Here is a 26299-nt window from a genome sequence, read left to right as displayed (position 1 = left end):
GGGAGCCAACAGAAGTTGTGTAGCAGGCAGTAGATACTGTCAGGCTGTGTTTTAGGAAAATCATTCTTGCTTGAGTAGGAACATTGATTTGAGAAGGAATCTGAAGGAAGGAAGCCAGGAGAGAGGCTGTTGCAAATCCTTCTAGCCAGTGCTCCCAACCTTTCTCACACACCATCACCCACAAAATCATCATTTTTGTACCACACAAAGGGACAAGCAGACAAGGCTGCTCACCATGGCAAGACAGATGGCCTGAGTGCCAGGGCCAAGGGCTGAGAGAAATCCTTATCTTACCCATTTGTACCCCACTGCAGTACCCTATGGCACATTGTTTAGAAGGCTGTGGTTTGGGCCTCACTTAGGACAACCACCAGTTCCCTTGGCTTTTCATTCATCTCCTTTAAGTCTTAAGTGCACAGACTTCCCCTGCGTGCACTCCCCTACTCTTACTTCTGTGTTCCTTTCCCTCCAGTCCATGGTACTGCTCCTCCACAGCCAGCGGCAATACATCTTTGAGTTCGACAAGAATGACCGCCTCTCTTCTGTGACCATGCCCAACGTGGCCCGGCAGACGCTAGAGACCATTCGCTCAGTGGGCTACTACAGGAACATCTACCAGCCCCCTGAAGGCAATGCCTCAGTCATCCAGGACTTCACTGAGGATGGGCACCTCCTCCACACCTTCTACCTGGGCACCGGCCGCAGGGTCATATACAAGTATGGCAAACTGTCAAAGCTAGCCGAGATGCTGTATGACACCACCAAGGTGAGCTTCACCTATGACGAGACAGCAGGCATGCTGAAGACCATCAACCTACAGAATGAGGGCTTCACCTGCACCATCCGCTACCGTCAAATTGGTCCTCTGATCGACCGCCAGATCTTCCGCTTCACCGAGGAAGGCATGGTCAATGCTCGTTTTGACTATAACTATGACAACAGTTTCCGGGTGACCAGCATGCAGGCTGTGATCAATGAGACCCCGCTGCCCATCGATCTCTATCGCTATGATGATGTGTCAGGGAAGACAGAGCAGTTTGGGAAGTTTGGTGTCATCTACTATGACATTAACCAGATCATCACTACAGCGGTCATGACCCACACCAAACACTTTGACGCATACGGCCGGATGAAGGAAGTGCAATATGAGATTTTCCGCTCACTCATGTACTGGATGACCGTCCAGTATGATAACATGGGGCGGGTAGTGAAGAAGGAGCTGAAGGTGGGACCCTATGCCAATACCACCCGCTACTCCTATGAGTACGACGCTGATGGCCAACTACAGACGGTCTCCATCAATGACAAGCCGCTCTGGCGCTACAGCTATGACCTCAATGGGAACCTGCACTTACTGAGCCCTGGGAACAGTGCACGGCTCACCCCGCTAAGGTATGACCTCCGTGACCGCATCACTAGGCTGGGTGATGTGCAGTACAAGATGGACGAGGATGGCTTCCTGAGGCAGCGGGGCGGGGACGTCTTTGAGTACAACTCAGCTGGCCTGCTCATCAAGGCCTACAACCGGGCCGGTGGCTGGAGCGTCAGGTACCGTTACGATGGCCTGGGGCGGCGGGTGTCCAGCAAGAGTAGCCACAGCCACCACCTGCAGTTCTTCTATGCAGACCTGACCAACCCCACCAAGGTCACCCACCTTTACAACCACTCCAGCTCCGAAATCACCTCCCTCTACTATGATCTGCAAGGGCACCTCTTCGCCATGGAGCTGAGCAGCGGTGATGAGTTTTACATAGCTTGTGACAACATCGGGACCCCTCTTGCTGTCTTCAGTGGAACAGGTTTGATGATCAAGCAGATTCTATACACTGCCTATGGAGAGATCTACATGGATACTAACCCCAACTTTCAGATCATCATCGGCTACCATGGTGGCCTCTACGATCCACTCACCAAGCTCATCCACATGGGCCGGCGGGATTACGATGTGCTGGCTGGTCGTTGGACTAGCCCAGACCACGAGTTGTGGAAACACCTTACTAGCAGCAACATCATGCCTTTCAATCTCTACATGTTTAAAAACAACAACCCCATCAGCAACTCTCAGGACATCAAGTGCTTCATGACAGGTGAGGATGAGGGCTCATTCGGAGGACAGGACTGTTGTTCTGGTCCTCTGACAGGACGGTCTTCCTTGAGAACGCTGGTAGTTGGGTCACAGGAAACACTGGCTTTCCTTAGAACAGCAATTTTCAAAGTAGATTTTAAGAAACACTACTTGAGAGAAATGCCCTGGAAAAACTGGTACTGGCCTCAAATTGATTTGACAGGGCAACTACCATTCTTAAATTTTCATAATACATTGCAGCTTATGAAAGTCTCTGAGAAGTCCTCTGGTAAAGAGAACTGTTTAACACAGTTACCCACTATTTCTCAAACATCTGACCACGAAACCCCTTTACCCACAGTTTCTCAAGCATTTGAGCATGAAACCCCTTTTTTTCACCATGAAATCCTAGTGCTTCACTGGATGCATCCCTGAAAATGCACTTTGGAAGTTTCTGACCCAGAGATCAGGCTGACTATGAGTCCCCAATAAGGTGGGTGAAGGTATAGCTAAAGAAAAAAAAAATCAATTTTCTCATTCGGGATAATGTAATGGACAGTTCAGAATTTGGACACAGAACTGCTGAAGGATGCACCATTTCTAAGTTATGGACAGTCACAGAAATTACTTAACTTCCCTTAATTCCAGTTTGCTGACCTGTAAATTAAAGTGAGGGGGCACCTGGGTGGTTCAGTCAGTTAAGCATCCAACTCTTGATCTCAGTTCGGGTCTTGATCTCACGGTTCTAAGTTCAAGCCCCACACTGGGTTCCACTCTGGTCATGAAGCCTACGTAAATAAATAAATAAATAAATAAATAAATAAATAAATGTTAGAATGTCTACTGACACTGATAAGTATGCATGTTGTAAATCCTAGAGCATCCACTAGAAAAGAAAGCAGAGGCATAGCTAATTAGTCACTAGTGGAAATAAAATGTAGACTAAAAAAATATTCAATCCAAAGAGGGTAGGAAGAGGGGAGAAAGGGAGAGGATGGACAAGTAGGAAAAAAAAAAAAAAAAAAAAAACCCTGCTAGGATGGTTGCAAGGGTGAAATGAGATACATTTTATAACCTGCCTAGCACAGTGCCTGGCTCATGTAAGGTTCCCTTACCTCGACCCTGACTTAAAAAGTGAGCTTTGTTTTCCACCGCTGTGAAACCAACTGGAATATAAATGTTCACACGTGCCAGAAATGTCTTCAGCAGCCACAGTCCACCCAGCAAAGCAGCCACTCCCAGACCTCAGCCACAGAAGACCTCAAGAGTCAGAGCAGCTATGGGGATTCAGGTCTGGATAAAACCAGCGCTTTTTATAAAAGAGAGTTTGCAGTGGGCAAAAATTGGGCACGCCCCAACAGGAAACTGGTCGTTTCCTTCTCTTTCTCCTGTGACACAACCCTGCGCCCCCTATTTTAAGACAGTTTCATTTTCTTTCAACAAGTGCCTCCTGGGTGCAGCCACTGTTTTCGGCCTGAGGGGATGGGATACAAAGATGATCCCTGCCCTCCAGGAATTTACACTGCAAGGGAGACACAGACAGCAGTGAGGGGCCCAGGATGAAAGTTTGCACTGATGGCCGTTGATACACAGGACGCACAGCCGGTTGTGCCCAGGGAGCAGTTCATCCTTGAGGCCCACTTCTGAGTGGACATTCCTCAGGTAATGGGGAGAAAGGCAACCCAAGCAGAGGGGACTGCGTTTACAGAAGTGCAGAGAGGGCAACAGGTACAGCTCACATGAGTGCCCCGTAGGGATGTGGCTTCCTAGCTCCCAAACCTGGTGGCCTGGTCTGGACCCTGCTGCTGCTGACACTGACTGGAGGATTCTTTCCGGGAAGAATTCCAGGTGGTCATGTTGGGAGCAGGCATCCCATGCGTGAGGAAGAAGAGTGGGCGCGGTGGTGGGTGGGTGCGATGAAAGCGGACTTGGGGCCTGTGGTGAACAGGAATAGCCCAACAAGGTCTCACTATGCTCAACTTGCTGGCAGTCCAAGAAAACTTAACAGATTTAGAAAACATTTCCATTATGTCTGTGTACATTAAGCACACCCCCTGCTCATCCTGCAGTGAGTTTCTTTCGAGGTATCTTGGCAGGTTACTTACTGTAGCTGGAAAAACAAAAAAAATGGTACAGGAAAACATTCTGTTACTACAAACCAAGATCCCACTAATTCTCACTAAACCGTTTAGCTTCCATGCGAGCTACGTACAACCTCACTCACATCCAGCAATGACACCAATAAAAAGGAGCATACGCTCCAAATGGATAGGCTGAGGTCACATGACAAACCCTGAACCAAGCACTGTGGCTGGGGAGAGAAAACGCACTGAGTGTCTTAGCCTAGGTGACATGCTCCATTGCTGAACCCCTAGGTGGAGTCAGCCTCCCTAAAACTACACGGATACCCCAAAAGGAAGAGTGAGAAGGCAGAATGGGATGCTAGGAAGGCAACCAAAAAATACCCACCAAGGATCCATCCCATACACTATTGCACTAACCCTCACCTGAAGCCAGTGAGATGGGGATCACTGACTCCATTCTCAGAGGAGGAAAGTGAAGGTCAGAGCCATAAAGTAACTGACCTACTGAGAAGTGGCAGGGCTAGGGGTAGAACTCTGCTCTAACTCCAGAATCCTCATTCTTGGAATGAAATTCACTCTGTAATGTGCCCACATAAGAAAGGATTGTTAATTCATCGCTGTCCCAGGTGGCTACACTGATGTCTGGGGCAGATGGGTAAAAAGGGGCTTTTTAACTTGACAGAAATTTCTAACTCTGATGTCATAAAAAGGAAGAGTAAAATTCCCAACTTTTCAGAAAAGTGCCATAGGAAAAAAAAAAAAACAATGAATAAATCGATTTTCAGCATTTTTCCTAAAGGCATAGTGAGAAATATTCCTACCTTCCATCACTTATGATTAAGGCCCAGCCCTCTTTTCAGCCCCCTAGTTTCCTGGGAATCTGCAGTAATCCTGATAGAAGTTTTCCTTTCCAACTACAAATTCAGATGCAGGTTCTCAGCCTCAGGCCAAATGGCTTCATGGGGGATTTTTTCCCCCCTGTTCTGTTTGTTTTAATTTCCTAAAAACCATCTGCCACGATTCATAGAATCAGAGATTCTCAAAAACTCAGTGAAGAAAGGGACTTTGGAGGCAAGCTAGCCCAAGTGCCTCATGTTACAAATGAGGAAATGGAGGTCCAGTGACGTGGGGGTCTGGGTTTGAAAAAGCTCAGAAAACCTTCTATGAGCCAGGAACCGAGCTGGACACTTTAGAATATAGGAAACCCAGTCATTCGTGTAACAAGCTTAGAACAGTTGCTGCTGTATGATGGCTGCCCAAAGTGGTAACACTATTATTCTTTCCATGGCTTGGTGAAAACCATTTCTACCATCAGTTTGTAGATAGGGAAACTGAATCTCAGAGAGGTTAAGGAAACGGTCCAAGTTCACACAGTGTGCAACTTGGGGAGCCTGAATTTGAACATGGGTTTCGTCTTGCCTCACCATGTTCTTTTCCTTCCACGACCTTCCTAGAAGTAGAACCTGGGTTTCTATGCCGCCCTTCCTATCTTCCTCCACCCTGGTACCTCCATGTTTCACACCCAAGAGAGAGGGGCTCCAGGGCATCCAAAAAACAAAACAAACAAAGGCAAACTTGAGGTCCTTGAATGAGAAGACAGCACAGGATGCAGCAGTGGCAGGGACACAGTTGTCAACCCCCAAAGGACATCCCCATCGCTGGAATGGCTTCAGTGGGTGGTAGGGGAAGACAGCTGCACCAGTGCCTGGACCCTAAGCAGGGCCTCCCTGACCAGAGACCTGTCTCATTTGGAAGAAGGCAAAAGCAGGCCTGGATGCCCATAGCCCGGGACTGCCAGCTCTGAGGCTCAACTCCACCCCCCACCCCACCCCTTCCCCAGACTTTGGATTCTGAGTCTCTGCTCAACAAATGCTTTAGCATCTTCAACTGCCTCTTCTCAAGGAAGGCCGAGCCACGCTGGGACACAGGCTGGCTGTCACTCTCCTACAGGCATCCAGTTAACTCTTACCTGCCATCCCAGGCTTCTCCTGCGCTAGCCACAATTTTTCTTTCTGGTTCTCTCTCTGCCTTGCTGAACTGCTCTCCGCTTACCTGAACACTCCCCACACTCACCTCCCCTCTCCAGGCCTTGCCTTGCACACGGTCTTTGCCTGAAGTGCCCCCTTTATCTCTGCTGAAGCCTGACAAAAGGTACACAGCTTTCAGTGTCTGCCTTAAAGGCCACCTTCTTTGTGAAGACTTGTCAGCCTGTCCAACTGAAAGACTTCCGCCCTCCTCTCATCTTTTTTCTTGTGTCAAAGTTTTGCATGCCTGTGTGTCATCTCCCCTTCAGGGTTCTGAGTGCACAAGGTGAGGGTCGGAGTAACACAGTGCTGGGCACACGAAACGCTCTCAGCAACATTGGGCCTAGTAACAGATGACACTTTATCCATCCTCTTTCTTTCCCTTACGTCTTGGCTTCCTGATTCTGTTCTTCAGTGAGCCAAAGGCTCATGGGAAAGTCCTCTCTATCCCTATACCTAATATTCTATAATTAGTAACCCCCCAGGAATGTTGTAAAATCGATAAAACCAACGCCTATGGCGCTAGATCCTCAAGCCCACTATTTTTTTTTAATGTTTGTTTATTTTGAGAGAGCACGCATGTGAGTGGGGGAGGGGAAGAGAGAGAGGGAGACAGAGGATCCAAAGTGGGCTCTGTGAGGATAGCAGAGAGCCTGATGCAGGGGCTGAAACTCATGAATGATGAGATCATGACCTGAGCCAAAGTCGGACGCTTAACCAACTGAGCCACCCAGGTGTCCCCTCAAGCCCAGTATTAAAGATTGGAAAATGAAGGCACAGGGAGATTAAATGACTTCCTTAGCATCACTTACCAGAGTAAATGAAAGGTAGACTGGGGGGGGGGGGGGGGGGACTCTTTGATGTTTGGTAGAGGCCATCTTGCTGCTTGGGAGAAAAGGGAGGGCTTGTTTTTAAATGGAATTTCTCTTTGAAAGTCATTCACTTAAATCTTTCCTTTGGGTGCAGTTGTCCTCTGCAAGTGTTTCCTCCTGATGCAGGGGGTGGGTGTGCATCATCTACCCCCCACCCCGGTCCCCCCGGGTTTGAATCCAAAGAGGTTTAAGTGACAGGGGAGTCTGGAAACCTAGGTTCTACTGAAGTCACAGCTCTCTTAGATACATATCTAGGAGAGGAACAATGGTCCAAAGAGTATGTGCGGCTTTAATAACCATGAAACAGTTTTTCAAAGTGTTTGTAGCAGTTGATGTCCCACTTGCGACACCCCCCACCCTCACCCCCCCACTGCTGTCTCACTCTGGGCCACTTTATTGGGATATGTCACCTCTGAGGTCCACTCACTCCACAAGGACATTTCTGCTTCTCTCCCACCCAGATGTCAACAGCTGGCTCCTCACCTTTGGATTCCAGCTGCACAATGTGATTCCTGGCTACCCCAAGCCAGACATGGACGCCATGGAACCATCCTACGAGCTCGTCCACACACAGATGAAAACTCAGGAGTGGGACAACAGCAAGGTAATCTGCGCACACACGGCCACCCATCCTCAGGCCAGGCAGACCTTATGGGAGTGGCTCCTACAAAGCTTTTCAGGAAAGCATGGGCCCGTGACGGAAGCTGACGTGGTGCAGCCACAGTGCCTGCCAGAAGCTGTTCAGGAAATCTGTAGTAACCACTGGCAAGCCACTGTGGACCCAGCTGTAACAGAACACAGACCCCCACAAGCTCTATTAAGTTTTCTCTGATATGCGGAGTTTGGAATTCCACAAAAACAATGAGCCTTTGTCACTGCCCAGAGCAAAAGGGCAAGGAGGGAGGGTGTGTTCTAAATACAAGTGTGACATTTTCTGAGCACCTCCGTTCACCTGCACCTGCCTGAGGTATTCTACACAAGTTAACGCACACATATCCCCTGGTATTACTGTTGGCATTTTACAGGTTTAATGCCTGAGGCTTTCCAGTGCCACACAAGCAAGGAAGGGGTAGACTGGGATTCACACCCGGATCTGTCTGTAAGGTGTTCAAAAAAATGTTACCTTGTCCTGTGTGCCTTTTATGGCCTGGTTTTAAAGACTCACAGAATTATATAGCTGTGAAGGTCCTTAAAAACCCCTCTACCCCACCCCTCACTTCAGGCATCCCCTTTTCGCCCCCTCCCCCACTTCATAATGTAAGTACTAGGAGCTGCCTCTTCCAGACCCCACGCTGCACCCCGTGAATGCAGGCACGAATCAGGCGGAGACCAGGCCTTCTGGGGATCCCTGTCCAGAGGGAGAGCAGCGTTGTTAGATGGCACACTGCTGACAGCCAGAAACTTGCATATCCATGTGTCTTACTCCAGCCTGATTCCCTTCCTCCTCGGCTCAGCTGCCTCCGTCCTCTAGACTCTGGAGAACATGATTCTGCACGTCTAGGTCCTAGCAGTACCCCATATTCTCCCCTTCAGAGCACTTACCACACCTGTATCCCCACTGGACTATGAGCCCCAAGAAGGCAAATAAATCCTGGGTCTTCTTCGGTACCCAGTGTGCTGCCCTTTTGCTGAATGCACAGATGGTTGAAAGAAGTACACAACCCTGTGTGAGGTAGGCATTCTTCCTCATTTTACAGATGAGGAGACCAGAGCTCAGAGAGAAACTTGCTCAAGGTCACTCAGCAGGAAAGGCGATGAGAACCCAGTGTGTCTGACCACAAAGCCTGGCCCCTGTCTGCTGTTCTGTGCCGCTGTAGCCCTGCCCTCTGCCTGGCTCAATCCCCACTGTCCACCGCCCCCCCCAGCTGACCTGGCTGATTCCACAGCAGCCCAGCTGCTCCCCACCTCCCCCCACCCCCGCCAGCTTCCCTTCCCCCCGATGCAGAGCCCCAGTCTCTGACGGCCTGTTTGCCAACCTCGCCCGTCAATGAATTATTGATTTCTGCCCTTGGCAAGCATCGAAGATCTGTGTTGTTGAGCACTCCAGCTTTCGTGAAACTCTAGGAAATAATTGTTCACAGACAGGGTTCTATTAATTATAAAGAGGACTTAATTTCAGTGAGAAGCCGATAGGCCTGTTTCTAAAGCCATTTCCCTGAGTTGCTGGTTAAGCCCTGGAGCTTGCACGAACCCGGCTTTGCCAAGCTCCTGCACCATGGGAGGGACGGTAGGTGGTATGATGTGGAGACCAGGCCCAATCTGTCCCCCAAAGCAGCCGAGAGCAGAGGCATCTGAGGAGCCCCCAGGAAGCACTATGGGGGCAGAGGCCCTCCTTGAAAATAGTTTATAAACATGACGGAGAACGATAAAGCAGGGTAAGAGGGGTTATATAAATGACCGCTTTTCATCTTACTAAGCCTTCTTGCCAAGAACGCATTGCTTGTCATTCCTCCATCTGACATCGTCCCCTTATCCTCCGAGTTCCAACTCAAGCGTGAGTCTGCCCTTGAACCCTACCTTGTCCACCTCATTCCTCCATCTTTGGGCTGAGATGTTCTGATCCTTGTCCTCTGCTCCCTGATCCAGAGCCCTTGAAGCTGAGCCTCTAGAATCAGACAGAGTTCAAACGTTGGCTTGAATACTTACCCCCTGTACGGATGTGGGCCCATTACAATCTCTTAGAGACTTATTTTTCTTAGATGTAAAATCAATAATGAGTACCTACTATATGAAGTTATTGTGGAAATCAAATGAGATACCGAATGTGACTGATTTAGCTCAAAGACCAAGACCTGTTAGCCAAAGTTATTACTGCTACTTCTCTTAAACCACCAGTTATCACATTTGATGATAATTATTTTCTGTCACATCTGTCTTTCTGCACTAAATGATGGGTTCCTCAAGAGCAGGGATGATGTCTGATTCGTTGGTACCTCTCCAGTGCCCAGAAAGAAACCTGGCACAGAGCAGATGCTTGCTGAAGAGTTTCTTAATGGAAGGATGGGTGAACAGATGGATAAAGGACGGCAGAATGTTCTAGTGGTCAGCAGTAGAGCTAGATGCTACTGGTTAATGTGTATAGATTCGATTAGTTATGAGAGCTGACTCTTCAGGCTCTTGGGGAGAGGTTTTCCCCTTTGCCTCATTCCTTCTTTCTCTCTCTCCTCCCCCATCAGTCTATCCTCGGGGTACAGTGTGAGGTGCAGAAGCAGCTCAAGGCCTTTGTCACCCTAGAACGTTTTGACCAGCTCTACGGCTCCACAATCACCAGCTGCCAACAGGCCCCAGAGACAAAGAAGTTTGCATCCAGTGGCTCGGTCTTTGGCAAGGGGGTCAAGTTTGCCTTGAAGGATGGCCGAGTGACCACAGACATCATCAGTGTGGCCAACGAAGACGGGCGGAGGGTTGCTGCCATCTTGAACAACGCCCACTACCTGGAGAACCTGCACTTCACCATTGACGGGATGGACACCCACTACTTTGTGAAACCAGGGCCCTCGGAAGGCGACCTGGCCATCCTGGGCCTCAGTGGGGGGCGGCGAACCCTGGAGAACGGGGTCAACGTCACGGTGTCCCAGATCAACACGATGCTCAATGGCAGGACTAGACGCTACACAGACATCCAGCTCCAGTATGGGGCACTGTGCTTGAGCACTCGCTACGGGACCACATTGGATGAGGAGAAGGCGCGGGTGCTGGAGCTGGCCCGGCAGAGAGCCGTGCGCCAGGCGTGGGCCCGCGAGCAGCAGCGACTCCGGGAAGGGGAGGAAGGCCTGCGGGCCTGGACAGAGGGGGAGAAGCAGCAGGCGCTGAACACGGGGCGGGTTCAAGGCTACGACGGCTTCTTCGTGATCTCCGTGGAGCAGTACCCGGAACTGTCAGACAGCGCCAACAACATCCACTTCATGAGACAGAGCGAGATGGGCCGGAGGTGACAGAGAGGTCCGCGGCCTGCACTTCTTGCCAAAGACAGCTACTCTTTCGTGGCCACACACCTGACTGTGTTGTACTTAAAAAAAAAAAAAAAAAAAAAAAAAAAAAAAATCCTTTTTTTAACAAGTGCAGAAAACAAACCAACACACACAAAAAAGATACTGGTTGCATTGTAACTCATGCAACATCCTTTTTTTTAAGAAAAGAAAAACACAGATTTGGCCTTCACACATTTTTTGCAAAGAACAGAAGGTATTTTTTTCTGTAGTGTGATCACAATGAAAACTTTATTGTCTCTTGTTCCCTTTCTCCTTGAGGAGTTTTCCTTGTTGTTGGGGTACATTTCTCCTCTCTGAGACACATCTCCTGAGGTGTGTCCTTGTCTGTCCCTAGGTACCCAGTGTGATGTGAGACACAAGTGTCTGTGCTAACTTGTCTCATGTGCAACCCTTTCTTCCATGGGGGTCGGGCAGGAGTGAGGGGTGTAGAGAGTGACGGGCTAGTACCGAACTACTGAGGGGGCCCGGAAGGAGGGTCTGCAGGACCTGAGGATTTTTGGCTCAGCTCCCACAGACGAGTGGCGGCTTTTGACTCACCATGTTCTGTGCCTCTGGAGGACCACAGATGTCTTCATCTTGCTCTGGGGACTTTTGTGATATCATTTAGCACCTGTTCCAAGCTGCCCCAAACTCCTGTCCAAGCTTTATATTTTGACGCTAAATGCAACCCCCTACCCTTTTGCAAATCCTGTGTAGTTGTCGGTGCCACCCCCATGCGGGGATGGAGAAAGTGTCCCCCAGGTCCCTTCCCCCAGTCTGGTGACGTAACATCCTGGGGCTAAGAGCCTCACCCTCCCATAGAGGCGAGGCACCCAGGATGTCTGTGGTTGGTTGGTCTTCCCATGATGTTCCTTATTACTCATTGCCTCCTCTCTCCCAGAGTCAGATGCGAGAACCGGCAAGCCCTCCACGTGAGCACAAGGTCCAGGGAGGGGCAGGCCACCCATGGCAAAAGGAGGGCAGTGGCAGCAAGGGTACCAGCCTGCCTTCCCAGGTGAACCTCTCTCCCCATGACTGTGGGTATCTTCCCTCCACTGTTCAGCTCCACCACTGAGAAACAGGAGTGTGGAGAGAGGTGTTTGGTGGCCGTTGATTCTGGAAAGATGCTTAAGAAGAAGTCAGCCAAAGAGAGGAAGGCATAAGCCAAGCATCTTCTAACCAGCTCCTGAAGGCTCCTCTGCCTCCCATACATGAGCCAGTAGCACAGCTGGGAGGCAGCAGGGTCAGCGTTCAGGAAATTCCTTCTGTGAAGTTCTTCTAAAACAGCTTCCCCCCTGGAGGAGTCCATCCAGGGTTTTAAAGAGAGACTGAAGAGAAAGGAGGGAAGAGCTAATTTGGTGTGGCCTGGCAAGGTCATCCAACCCCCTCCCCCTCCCCCTCCCCCACCCTGCTGCCCCAGGTTTGGGACCTGTTCCTGAGGCCGGTACCCACAGATCAGGGAGGCCAGGCTACAGCTGTCCCTGGGAAGACCCATGCCTGAGGTCACTGGGAAGAGGCATACGCTCTCTTGCCTTCTTGGAAGTGGGCACGCCCAAGAGCAGCCATCAGGCTAGGGAAGCATTGAGGGGAGGGGACAGCCACAGCAAGAGCGAGGAGCTCCTTGCTCCTGGTTCATCTGCCTAATCATCATTACCACTCACAGGAGGTTCTGGGAGACCAGGAGGGGAAGCCAAATGCTTCCTTTTGAGCTGGGCTTCTTATAAAATGGGACTTTTATGGGTTACATTTACATTAAGTGTGGAAAATGAATTCTGAGTCTGAGCTATCCCCCGTGGAAACCTTGTTGGACTGATAAGCTCATGGCACCTTTATAGCCTTACTCACAGAGTCTTCAGAATATTACACGAGTTAATGAAACCAAGAAGGTCTTTGCTGTGTGAGAACCGGAGCAGCATGTAGCCTGGGTTCTGCCTGGCAGAGGGAGGCACCCGCCGCTTCTCGGGAGAGGAGGTTTCGCCTTACATCATCCCACTGGGATTAGAGGATATGTTTCGCTAAGTGCTCTTCCTGCTTCCACAAAAGTCACACTGCTGCGACAGTGCACCTTGGCCCGTATGCCCACTGGTTGCCCAGTGCCTCTGGGTACAGAGCTCTGCTGAGTCAGATGCAGTATTCCTCGGGCCTGCTGTGTGTGGTCCCTGGGAGCTGGTGGTGGACTCCCATCTGGCAGGATCGTTCTTGGACGGGATGGAAAGCAGTTTGGCCTGAAGAACACGTTTGTTTTTTAAATCCAAAATAGACTGATGCCTCTCAAAACATACTCTTGATACAAGGAGCCCTTGGGTGAAGCTCTCGTGCCCATTAGCCTAGCTGATCGGTTCTATCTTGGCTACCTGACATCAGTCGAGACCTGCTGGGGACATCTACTTGAAGGTCAGAGCCAACATGAGAGCCAAGGGAATCATCTCCCTACACCGTCCCCACCCTCTGAACCCTCCACCCCCACCCCCCACCAAAGTAATAGGATGGACTTGTAAAGATCAAAAACACAGAATTATTGCATGTTCCTTCACGTTTTGCCTTTCCTGGGCTCCACACCACCACGGAGGCCCAGCATCAGTACGGGGAGAAGTTGAAGCATTCTTTCTTTAGAGAAAAGATCTCAGGTGTGGCGTAGGCAGCATCACACACTGTGGTTTCACATCGGTACTGTTGCTCCTGGAGACGGTGCTTCTGGCCTGGCCTTTTGGAGTGGGCTTCCATTAGGGCTGGCAGGTGACATGGCACCGCCCTTCTCAGTCTGTCCTTCTGCTGAGACCAGCAGCCCCAATCTCACAGCAAGAGTGAGTCTGAAGGCATAAGCCAGAGTTCCCCATGCCCACCGAGTGGCCTCTGAGCATCAAATCCCACCCTCAATGGCACCTGCCCTTTTAGCACTAAGCTACTCAAAGTGTCCATTTCTTGGAGAAACCAGCCTTCCCTCACTGGCCCAGGTTCACGATTCTGCAGGATGTTGCCCTAGCAAAGGGTTTGTTTTGGAAGAGTTCCTGCCTTCTCCCCTGCCTTCCACGGGTACCATCGCCCCCTGATCCTCAGCCTCTCTGCCATTGCTTTAAACAGGACTTATTCCCCAGCTCTGTTTTTCGTAAGATGAGATTCCCTTTTTTTACCCAGCCTCCAGACAGACATCATTGGAGGGCAGAGCTATGACAAGGGAATGAAAGGGAAGAAACTCTGGGGTAAATTGCACCTTTATCAGCCCCTGATGCTGGTCTCTCAGAATTGCTGGCTGAGAACCCAAGGAACAGCCCAGTGCCTGATTTCCACCCAGGGATGGAAAATTTGAAACAATCCCTAGGAAACTGACCAGAAGTTGAGAATGGTTTAAATAATCAGGATGGGGTGGGGCAGAAGCAGAAGGTGACGGTGAGGCAAAGGAAGGTAACACTGGGCAGTGTTTTCATAGACACATAACAAAGAATCACATTTGCTTGAAAAAAAAATTATAAAGGACCTTTTCAGCTGTGACTTGTAAGTACCACCTTTGTAGGTGGCTGTTTCCATTATGCAAAGATCGGGCTTTCGGTGTGAAGTCTTAGAATGCAGGTTCACATCTGCAGCCTCGTGGTTGTGGTTGCCACGTGGTGAGGGCAGGGATGCTGAGCTTGGCGCCCAGGAGGAAGGAGCTTGCCAGGACTCTGCAGGATCCTGGGCTTTGGGGTTTGACATCCCTGGTGCTCAAAGTCGGATCTATTCTCCATTCCTCGTAGCAGCCACAAAGCCCAGTCCATGCCTTCTGGTCCTGAGCTGGGGCCTGCTTCCTGAGGGGTTCCAGAAAGAACCCAGTCTCCTCTTTCTGTTGGGATCCTTGTTACAACAAAAAGCCCTCCACTTGAGGCTCATAATTCCCAGCTAGGTTTATACACTTGTCTATATTTTATTGGAAGGGAGGGGGTTAAAAGAAAGAACTCTGTAGTTCAAGACCCTTTCATTTAACCGTCAGAAAACAGCAAACTCATTTTAAAGACTCATTGCTCAGGTGATAGAAACTTTATCCTCTCCAACCTTTACATTCTCAAAAACCAGCCCTGTGTACTTGACCGCCCCAGACAGCGGTGAGCTCTTAGGTTTCATCATGAATGTGGAAGATCAGAGTGGGGGGAGGCCTCGGTGGGGCTCATGTTGGGTTTCTTACCCACTCTGGAATGCCAAAGGCATGACACTGGGTGACTCCTCGGTCCCCAAGAACATGTGATTGATTCTGAGGGCCAACTGCCAACGGAGAACCAGCCCTCAGGCAGGCTCAGCCATTCCTGCAGAAGCTGGGTCACAGATGTCTGGTGGGGCCCGGCAACCCTGGTTTCACCCAACACCAGAATCCCACTTTTCTAAACCCGCCTGTTCTTGAACACTTCTGAACCCGCAGCTTTGGCAAAAGGACTGTCCCAAGCTGCCTTTGGACGACCAACACTGGAGACTCTGGCCTTACCATGTGGAAATAGTTTTCCTGAAGTCTGGAACTAATTTTGAGAAGTTTTTTTCTCGACACTTTTGTGTTTCTAACACTGTATTCTTGACTGTGTAAATACCGACAAGGCTGTAAATAAATGCAGATGTAGATACCTTCTAGAAAAAGAAAAAAAGGCATAAAAACAAAACCAGAAGTGATCCCGTGTAGCCTTCGTTGACAAATAAAAGAATATTTTGTGTTTAAGGTGTCTGGTGGCCTTTGTTCAGAAAGTAGCGACTGGACGCTGCCGTTCTCGGGATGCCCTGGAAGATTCAGGTCCTTGGCCCCAGAATCCCTCGTAATCTGCCATCAGCATTTCCAGAGGCCACATGACCCTGGGGCTTAGCCTCATGAATGTCATCATGCTGTGACATCAGCTATGTCCCAGGGCTCCCCCAGGGCATCCCGCACCCCCTCCCCCCAAGCTGATGTCTTCACTGGCCTCAGGGACAGACTCCAAGGGGCAGGAAAGCCCAATACTGCCCTGAAGAGAGAACCACTGGGCACAGAGTTGTCTCCTATGCCACGAGTTGCACTTTTTTTTAATGTTTATTTATTTTTGAGGGAGAGCGAAAGCAGGGGAGAGGCAGAGAGAGAGAGAGAGGGGGACAGAAGATCCAAAGTGGGCTCTGTGCTGACAGCAGAGACCCCGATGTGGGGCCTGAACTCAGGAACCATGAGATCATGACCTGAGCTGAAGTGAGATGCCTAACTGACTGAACTACCCAGGCACCCCGTACTTTTGAAACTAAATGAATGCAGAGTCCTCTTGCAAACTATTGGGGGGAAAAATTATTTTAGCATTTTTTCCCTTTCCTTTGTGTCTTCTTACTGTATCTTTAAAAATAAAAAACTAAGGTAGTTATAATCACAGCATACAGGTAATTTCTCACCCTGCTTTTCTCACTTAACCTCACATTTAACCTCTCAGCTCTAGAAGTCCGAGATGACAGCTGGTCACTTCAGAAAGTACATTTGCTAAGCCCAGCTCCCCGGTGTGAATGGCAAACCTTATGAAAATGCAAGTAATTGAGCAGAGGAGTAAGAGCAAGCCTCCCTGCCCTCCCGTTAGCCCCAGCACTGGCTCAGCACCAGGCCCTCTGGGAAGCTCCAGGCCCCTCCCTTCCCCCAGGCAACCAGTGGCTCTCCAGGCACAGAGACCCAGACCACCACTTTGCTGTGGTGCCAGGAGGCACCTACAGCGATAGAGAAAATCCCTACTCCACTTTGGGAGTCAGGCCAACCCGGGTGCAGAAATTGGCTCCAGCTCTTACTATGGAATCATGGCAAGTCTTTTAACCCTCCTAAGCCTTGGTCTTCCATCTGTGATGGCGGTATGATGATGCACACGCCTCAGAGGACATGGTGTGCAATGAGTCACAATACAGCACAACGCGCTTTCTCCCAGGTAAGTTTTCTACAGCATACTCCTCCCTCCCCAGCCCCTACCCCCACGCCCACCTACCTTCCAAAGTCCGCTACTCTTCCCACCACACTAGTGCTTCTCAACCTTGGCCCTGCATCAGATTCACCTGCAGAGCTTATCAAGACAGACTGCTGCTCCCCCCCCCCCCCCGCCGCCCCTACAGAACTTCTGAATCAGTGGGGGGCGCCTGAGTGGCTCAGTCTGTTAAGTGTCAGACCTCAGCTCAGGTCATGAACTCACAGTTCACGGGTTCAAGCTGACAACTCCGAGCCTGGCGCCTACTTCAGATTCTGTGTCTCCCTGTCTCTCTGCCCCTCCTCTATTCACACTGCCTCTCAAAAGTGAATAAACGTTAAAAATTAAAAAACAATTTCTGAATCAGTGGGTCTGAGACAGGGCCCATTAATTTGTATTTCTCACATCTTCCCAGGGTACAGTGATACCCCTTCATGCTTTGAGACCCAGGGCTGACTACACAGTCTACAAAACCTGCCGTGGACAATACAGCAGGTGTATCAGACCCTCCCCTGCCACCCCCTCCTCTGTCTTCCTCTGTCCGCTGCACAGGAGCGCACCCCCCTCTCAAACATGCCCGTGGACCTTCACACCTGAGGGCCTTCACCGCTTCTTCAGGCCCAGCTGAAATGTATTCCTGAAGCCCTCTCGCCGCTCATTCCCCGGTCAGAAGGCACTCCCTGAGCGCCCGACGCGTGCCAGGCACTTCTCAATTACCCTTGCACGGGAACCCCTCGAGCCCCACCTCCCCACCGAGGCCGTGTCTTTTCTAATGCTCTGCGCGCCTCCCGTGTCCAAAGCAGGTGCTGCGCTGGGGGTCACCCTAGGTTCAGCTTTCCCTTTGCCTTAGGGGTTCACTCTCTCTGGTATATTTGAGAAACAGCGGGGTTGTCTCCTGTCCCCTTCTGGAGGAAGGCCACCTCCCCTCGGAACTGGGGGCGGCTCCTCCACTGAACGCCCTGCCCCCTGCCGCAGGCCTCTGGAGCTGAGAGCGGAGCTTGTCTTCTCCCCAGCGCCCCGGCCCCGCCCTCTGTAACCCCGCCCCCAATCAGGCTGAGGCTGATTCACCCTTTCCAGATCCGCAGGCCTAGAGGCCATGAAGGCAGCCACAACCTGTGAGGAAAAAGACTTTAAAAGTGAGTACTACTATACCTTTTCCCATATCAAAGGGAGAAGTGTCTAAGAATTGAACCTCTTAGGTTTAACCTCTTAGCTGCACCTACAAGGGCTTTCCAGTTGGTCTCATCCCTCGCTGACTTTGTTCTCTATCCTCACTCTGGCACCCCTGTGGGTGTCTCTTCCTCCAGACCCACAGTGGAGATCTCTCTCCCGGCCATGGGACGCTCATCCCTGCTGGAGAGTCCACCTCTACCCCCATCAGGCAGTCCAGCATTTATTTTTTTTAAGATTATTTATTTATTTTTGAGAGAGAGAGAGAGAGAGCGCATGCACGAACACACAGAGGGAAGGGGCAGAGAGAGGTAGAGAGAAAATCCCAAGCAGGCTCCATGCTGTCAGCACAGAGCCCCACTTGGGGTTCCATCCCACAAACCATGAGATCATGACCTGAGCCGAAATCAAGAGTCCCACACTTAACCAACTGAGCTACCCAGGCACCCCCAGCATTTCTTTCTCGTCTGAATTCATCCGTCTGGAATAACCCCAGGATCAGCTCCAACCACCATCCCCCAGGCTGGTCCCCTTTCAGAAACGTGTCAGGGGCAGTAGGAGTTGCATATACATTCTTTGCCCTTCAAGATGTATCCAAAGCATATTTGTGGAGACATACGTTGCAAAGATAGATATCAGTTCTTAGGGCTGTAGAATTTTAAGCCCATTGGAAAGAATAGAAGCATTTTCCTACCTGTCCTATAATCTCCAAGCCCACTTGTGTCTAGTAGAGGTCAGTAGGTGACAATGTACGCAGAGCAGGTGGGCTTTCACTTTGTCATCCCCTCTCTCAGCTTTAATATATGTCCATTCCAAACTCCCAGAACTAAATTCTTAGGGTAAAAATCTCTTGCCCAGTCTGTGAGATGGAAACAGAGGAAATGGAGTCATTCTTTTGGATGTAGATATTTATTATAGCACTGGATGGGTGAACGGATGGATGGATGGAAAGATAATGGATGATGAAGTGAATGGATGCTATAATCAGGCCCTTGGGGAGGCATAGAAGAGAATTGCAATTAATCAGAAAATGTGTAATGAGCACTTCACATATGTTAGATAAGATATTACCCCACGCAGCCTAAAAGGGACCTTAAGATAGAAAACAGGACCCTTGGCTTAAAAAATCAGGGGGTGTAGAAAGATTCAGAAAACAGAGTAAGTGCTCCCTGTCACTACTCCAGAAAGAAGCCTCGGCACTCAGGCTTGCTAGAACTCCAAAGACTGGTGAAGGAGCAGATACTTTCTAGGTTTTGCCCCAAGAAAGTTGGCCAGAGGCCCAGTCTCTGGAACAAAGTGGCACCACAAGCTTGAGCTTCATCTAGGGGATAGGGAGTTTCCAGTTTTAGAGCAGAAGCATGGCAAGACAGCTAGGGAGTCCAGATACTACAGTGTGTAGGGCTATTGGGAGCAGAACCCTATCAATATCCAAGGGTCCGGTCCAGACCCTGAGGGCAGGTATATCTGGGTATAGGCATGTGGGCTGGGCAGGCAAGGCAAGGCTTCATACCTGGTAGGTGGGCTCACAGATGCCATGGTATCCACGCTTTACCAACATACATTTGGTTTTAGGAGGAAACAAGCTCTGGGGACTTGAGCTCATCCTCTGCCCATAACCTGTAATAGCAGGGCCGGCCCCACTTCCCACCTCCTGCCATGGCTAAGGCTCTTGATATGCTCCTTGCGTGATCAGCCTGTGATTTCCCCTAGAAATTCAGAGACTCCAGCTGACTTGAGAGGAGGAAGGGGACTGAGCCAAGTGCTAAGAAAGTGGTTCCAACAAAAACCACTTTCCAAGGTGCCAAAAAAGGGGAGCTCAGGGTAGGCTGATTGGGGGTGGGGAGGAATCTGAGAAAATTTCCTGGAAGAGGTGGGTTTGGTGAGAAAGGATTAGTTGAGAGTGGAAGACATTCCTGGTAGGAGGAAGGGGTGCTGTCTATATGGGCCAAGGGAATCATGGGCCTTTAAGCCCTACTCCTATGAACCTAGTCCACACAAGCATAAAGCCAAAAATTCCCAGGAATCTGACCCAGCATGGCTCAACTTTTTTCACACAGCAAAACGCACAATGGTTGATGGTTTTGGTTTTTTTTTTTTTAATGTTTATTATTTTTGAGAGAGAGCCAGAGAGAGACAGAGCATGAGCTAGGGAGGGGCAGAGAGAGAGAGGGAGACACAGAATCCAAAGCAGCTCCAGGCTCTGAGCTGTCAGCACAGAGCCTGGCACAGAGCTCAAGCCCAAGAGCAGTGAGATCATAACCTGAACCAAAGTCAGACGCTTAACTGACTGAGCCACCCAGCTGCCCCACAATGGTTGATGTTTACATGCAGAACCCACTCTCATGGATGTATCTAGATTTGGTAAAAGAAAGGTGTAGGTTATGTGCAAATCCCACCCAGCAAGCAAGAATATTTCCCCACTCAGAAAATATATCAGAATGCAAATGAGGGAGAGTGATCATACTACAGGGATAATTTTGGATGCACTCTATAACAAAAGGAATTATTTTGCAAAGCTGTACTTTATTATTCATAATAACTTACCTCTGACACATGGCATCACTCTTCATAGTAACATGAAGATTGGGAACAACCGAACCTCTTTTTTTTTTCATCTTCTTTTCTATCTTCAGGGAGGGAGTTCCCCATAAACAGATCCTGAACAAAGATTTGTCTGAAAGTTACTGGGAAGTGGTCCGAGGAAACGCAGGTAGACAAATGAAGAGGAGGGACAAGAAAAGGCTATCACAGGTGTGAGATCAAGCAAAGTCCCAAGAGGGTAACTTTGGCTCAGTCCAGTGGGCGACTTGTGCAAATAAGCTAAGGAGTGCCTGAGAGCTGTCCCCAGCCGTGGTTGGCAGCAGGAGTATTGACACCTCTGTCAATCATATGTTAAGGGCTGCCCCTGGGGATGTCATTTCCTGGTCACTTCTGGCTCTCAGTGCACTTGGCCAGCGGGCTCCACCAGCGTGAGGACAGCCTGCCTGCAAAGAGTCACAGGTGTTGGCTTTGGGGAATGAAATCACACAGCTTTCATTCATTTGGATCTGAGGAGGTTAGTGGGGTTTCATAGCACCTGCTGTGGTCTCATTTCCTGCCTCATAGTGTGCACCTAGTGAATGCTGCTGGACTGTTGGCTAGTGACAGATGCATCCAAGAGAACAGGACACAGTAATCACACACATTAAGCAAACAGAGGACGGGACCCCAACTGTTATGCTTACCACTATATCCTCGGCACCTGGCATAGGAAACGTTCACGTGCATTTGTTGGAAAAATTATGAATGAATCTTCCCCCCACCACACCATGGTAATTCTTGATTTAAGAATATCTCCAGGGTCTCCCGAGTGCTCTCTTTCATTGCTTGCTTGACTATGGCACACTCAGGAGGAGCTCCTTGGGATCTTCCATATGGTGACCCTCCTCACTGGGCAAACATCCCCCAGCTGTTAGGCCCAATGTCTGCTCCTGTTCTCTCCTGATCAGATGTTTCTATGGACATAAGGTGAGGCTCAGTGGGGAGAGCTCAGTGAGATGCGGTAGGTGTGGGCTCTAGACCAAGTGCTACCTACCTACATGAAATCTCATTTGCATATTCATGGTAGATATTATTACCTCCCATTTTGCATATGAGGCCTGGAGATGTTCATGATTTGTGCTGTTAAGCAATGGAATCAGAATTTGAATCCAGGTTGGCTTAACTCTAAATTTGAGGCTGTTTCTCTTATGTCTTAAACCTGGGGAGTAAGGAAATGTCTGATGTGAAGGGCTTCATACACTAAATGGTCTGTTGATGGCCAACCCCTTTCAAGCAGCCAGTGGCTCACCTGGTGGCTGTGCAACAGACATGAGGACTACCTGAGACTTTGCTCAACCCCAGACTCAGGGCCGCCTTCACAGGTGTGCAACCCGTGCAGTCACACAGGCTCCTGCCGTCAGAAGGGCCCTGCTCTTTGTTTACCGCTCTGCTGTCGCCATCTTGAAATTCATCATAGTTTTGAATAAGGGGTCCAGTATTTTCATTTTGCACCGGACTTTGCAATTCATATAGCCAATCCCCCGCCCCCACACACTGCTTACCCAGTGTGGACAAACTTAGCATGCTAGGTCATTCTCAGGGCATGAGGCAGAGAGTGGGCCCTGGAACTCCAAAGGGATGCTGTAGGCAAGAAAACTCTTACATATTTTGAGGGGGCAGAGGAGACTGAGTAGAACTAGCCTGATGGCTTCTCACCCCCATCAACACCTAGCCAGGAAATCCCTACTCAATGGTAAACCTCTAAGTCCACTAAAGTGGCAAAGAGCTGGGAAAGAAGGGGGTGTAGGGACAGTGGGGCACAAAGAAGCTAGTAGCCTAATCAGGGGAGGCTCCCAGGGGGAGGCAACACCCTGAGAAAAGAATGAAGAGGGGCGCCTGGGTGGCTCAGTCAGTTAGGCGTCAGACTTCGGCTCAGGTCATGATCTCACAGTTTGTGAGTTCAAGCCCCACATCAGGCTCTGTGCTTACAGCTCAGAGACTGGAACCTGCTTCGGATTCTAGGTCTCCCTCTCTCTCTGCCTCTTCCCTGCTTGTGCTCTGTCTCTCTCTCTTTCTCTCTCTCTAAAATAAATAAACATTAAAAAAAAGAATGAAGAAGGGTATGGTGGGCAGAGGGCATGGTGAGGTAAAGGCACCGTGGTGTCTTGGGGGTACTTGGGCACATCTCCTGGGCAAGGCAAAGGAGGGACGTCAGGAATCAGGACTGGACTGATGGGCTGGGGCCAATCAGCTGTGCTTGACTTTACCTCCTTGACCCTAGCTTTCTTGTGTATATTCTCCTGGGCCAGTAGCCCTTCCCACCCTGAATCTTGCCAGGATGGCTGAAATTTATTGAGATAGGGGGTTTGATCTTCTCCAGATAGATGTTTATCTGCTCTTCCATTCTATCGCACAGGGCAGGTGATGAGCTTATAGCTAATTAGTGATTTCTTCACGTTGATAACGCCACCTAGTGGTCACCTGTCACACACACTTTGCCATTTCATCATACTGACATGCAGAAAAAAATGGAGAGATTATATAGGACCATAATAATTCCCTGTCCTGCCCTGTACTTTGTGTGTTCACTTTGAAGTTCAGATGAACTTAATACAGGAATCCTTTTGACCTGCACAACAGCCCCAAAGTTGAACAATGACTCTTGGAAGATGCTCCCAAAAGCACATGGATGCGCGCGCACGCACACACACACACACACACACACACACACACCAGAAAGGGGACAGAGGAGAAAAAAACCAGCTCTGGAGGTCCCTTCCTCAGTGCCTTCTGATCCTTGGGCTACTGTGACAGGGTCCTTGAATCCTAGATATTCTGTCATAACACCACGTGGATGACTGCAGAGGCCAAGGCTGTGGCTGGAAGAAGATGGTCAAAACAGCACTCATGACTTGTGGGCCTTTGGAAACTCACCTTGGACCTCTCCAAACATTCAGTAACAATCACATCAATAGCAAGAAGCAGGAGGAAAAGAGGAGCTAGAGGGGAAGATGCTGTTTCTTGAGAGCCATCTCCTTTAGGTATCCTCCGTGAATGCATTTTTGCAAGTGCATTAAATCTGTCTCAGAGTACAGCAAGGTTCAGATGGCAGTTAATATACACTGGGTGTTGGGGCGCCTGGGTGGCTCAGTTGGTTGGGTGTCCAACTTTGGCTCAGGTCATGATCTCACAGTCTGTGGGTTCGAGCCCTGCATCGGGCTCTGTGCTGACAGCTCGGAGCCTGGAGCCTGCTTCCGATTCTGTGTCTCCCTCTCTCTCTGCCCCTCCCCTGCTCATGCTCTGTCTCTCTCTGTTGCAAAAATAAATAAAAACATTAAAAAATTAAAAAATATATATATATACACTGGGTGCCTACTGAGTGCCAGGCACTCTTCTGAGCACTTTAAATGCGTTTGCTCATTAAGTCCTGGCCATAGGACAACAAGAGAGGTACTATTGCATCTCCATTGTGCAGGTAGGGAAATGGAGGGGCCCGTCTGAGGATGTGCAGCTAGTACGTGGAGGAAGTGATATCTGAAGCTGAACAATCCAGTTGCAGGGCATGTACGACTAAACCACTACTCAGGCTACCTAGTAGGCTGAGAGACAAAAAGAAACTGTATATACCCTGTCCTGGAGACTGCTGGAGAGGGAGGATATGTGATTGAATATCTGTAATGCATTTATTCGCTCGACAAACGTTTCCTGAAGGACATCTTCTTACACCAGGTCTGGGTAGGTACATAGGTGTAAATTATCCCCACTCTGATGGGGAAGAGAAGCTGAACCTGATTGGACCTGCATACAAGTGATTCAGGATGGAGCAGGAGGCATTGGGACAAAAAGCAGGGTCAAGGCACAGCTCACCAGGCAGTACTTGACATCTGGGCTAACTGGGTCTAAGGAATGCCACTCAGCCTAGCAAATAATGAATCCTCAGCAAACTGCTAGAATCCTAATTGTATCTAAGAGGCCCCACTGAATCTCTCAGCTTTACGCTACCTACCTAGGAAGAGAAGGGGAGCACCGGACGAGGTAAGATTCTCCTTGTTACAGCAAAATAAGACTAGCTCCTTCTGGGGTCCAGGTTCCAGATAGACTGGCCTGAACTGCCATCTACTGGCCAACTGTACACACTGCACTGGGGATGAACAGGGTCCAGATGCAGAGGGAAAGGGGACTGAAGGTAGCTGAATGCTTTGAACCCTAAGTAGCCTTGAGAGGGAGGTTGTCACCTCCATGTTTTACAACTAAAGAAGAGACTGAGTCTCTGAGAGGTGACAAGAGGTAATAATAGCTTTCATTTACCATTTTCCAGACACTGTGCCAAGCATTTCACATTCCTTATTCCCTTGAATCTTCTCAAGAATCCTGAGATTTATCTCCCCCTTTACTCGTCATATCTCTGAAATCCCTTTATTCTATCAAAGTTCCATATTCTTCTTAAAGCCATGTGTGTGGGGGGACAGCAGGTCATTTGTACTATGGGAGTTCTTACAACCTGGGTTTGAGTGGTGGGTCTTCAGTGTCACCTCACTCTTACGTGTCCATGCCTCCTATAAGCTGGCATGGAGCCCTAAAAACTTAATTAAATTCAGGTCAATTGTTTCAAGCAGGACTAATTCATATGTTCTGTTGCATCCCATCAGGAGGCACATAACGTGTGGTTCTAGTGATGTTAAGATTTAGTTTTGTTAAAGCAATGTTGGGGGTGTCTGGGTGGCTCAGTTGGTTAAGTGTCCCACACTTGATTTGGGCTCAGATCATGATCTTACAGTTTGTGGGTTCAAGCCCTTCTTTGGGCTCTGTGCTGACAGTGTGGAGATTGCTTAGGATTCTCTCTTTCTCTCTCCCTCTCTCCCTGCCCGTCCGTAACTCGTGCTTGCTCCCTCTCTCTCAAAATAAATAAATAAACATTAAAAAATATTTAAAAAAAATTTTAAAGCAGTGTTGACTTAAGTGGGACCCTTATTTAAAAAAGAACTTTCCGAGCACCTGAGTGGCTCATTTGGTTAAGTGTCCGACTTTGACTCAGGTCATGATCTCACAGTTCATGAGTTCGGGCCCCACATCGGGCTCTGGTTCTGACAGCTCAGAGCCTGGAGCCTGCTTCAGATTCTCTGTCTCCCTCTCTCTCTCCATCCCTCCCCTGCTTACAATCTCAATATCTCTTTCTCTCTCTCTCTCTCTCTCTCTCAAAATAAATAAACATTAAAAAAAAATTTTTAAGTATTTTAAAGGTGTTCTAAGAGTAAGGGTGAAGACTCTTGAAGCAAATGGAAAGAAAAAGTCTCAAAATAAATAAAAGATATAAGGAAACAAATGGAAACTTGTGGAAACTGCTAAAGAACACATGAAACAAAAGTTTAAAAACTCAATGGATGGTTCAGTATGGCAGAATGGAGATGACAGGACAAGAATCAATGAAGATGGATTGATTAAATGATAGATAGATAGATAGATAGATAGATCCAACTGGGACATTTATCTTTCTTCATAAAGAGAATGCTTTAGTAATTGAACAACTTCTAGACATTTCTCAAAACATCTGTGTAACATTTTTATTGTTCAGAAATTCATTCTGCCCGTGAACAATTTTAGTATAATGGAAGTTCATTTTATTGTTAAAAATAAATGAATAATAAATAAGAGAGGGCCTGGGAAGCACAAATGATATTCAT

General features: G+C 49.1%; 1 protein-coding gene across 1 annotated transcript in view; it reads left to right on the top strand.

The window, feature by feature from the left end:
- Positions 1-15685, top strand: part of TENM4 (teneurin transmembrane protein 4) — a 233189-nt gene extending 217504 nt beyond the window's left edge. The window contains exons 24-26 of the mRNA XM_049640560.1: positions 473-2087; positions 7507-7649; positions 10222-15685. Of these exons, the coding sequence (XP_049496517.1) occupies positions 473-2087; positions 7507-7649; positions 10222-10980 (2517 nt within the window). The 3' untranslated portion in view covers positions 10981-15685. The remainder of the gene's footprint in view (positions 1-472; positions 2088-7506; positions 7650-10221) is intronic.
- Positions 15686-26299: the final 10614 nt, after the last annotated feature.

Source organism: Panthera uncia, chromosome D1 (genome assembly GCF_023721935.1).
Source record: "Panthera uncia isolate 11264 chromosome D1, Puncia_PCG_1.0, whole genome shotgun sequence".
NCBI classification, from domain to species: Eukaryota; Metazoa; Chordata; class Mammalia; order Carnivora; family Felidae; genus Panthera; species Panthera uncia.
Note: the sequence above shows the minus strand (reverse complement) of the source record. Positions and strands in the feature narration are given on the sequence as shown.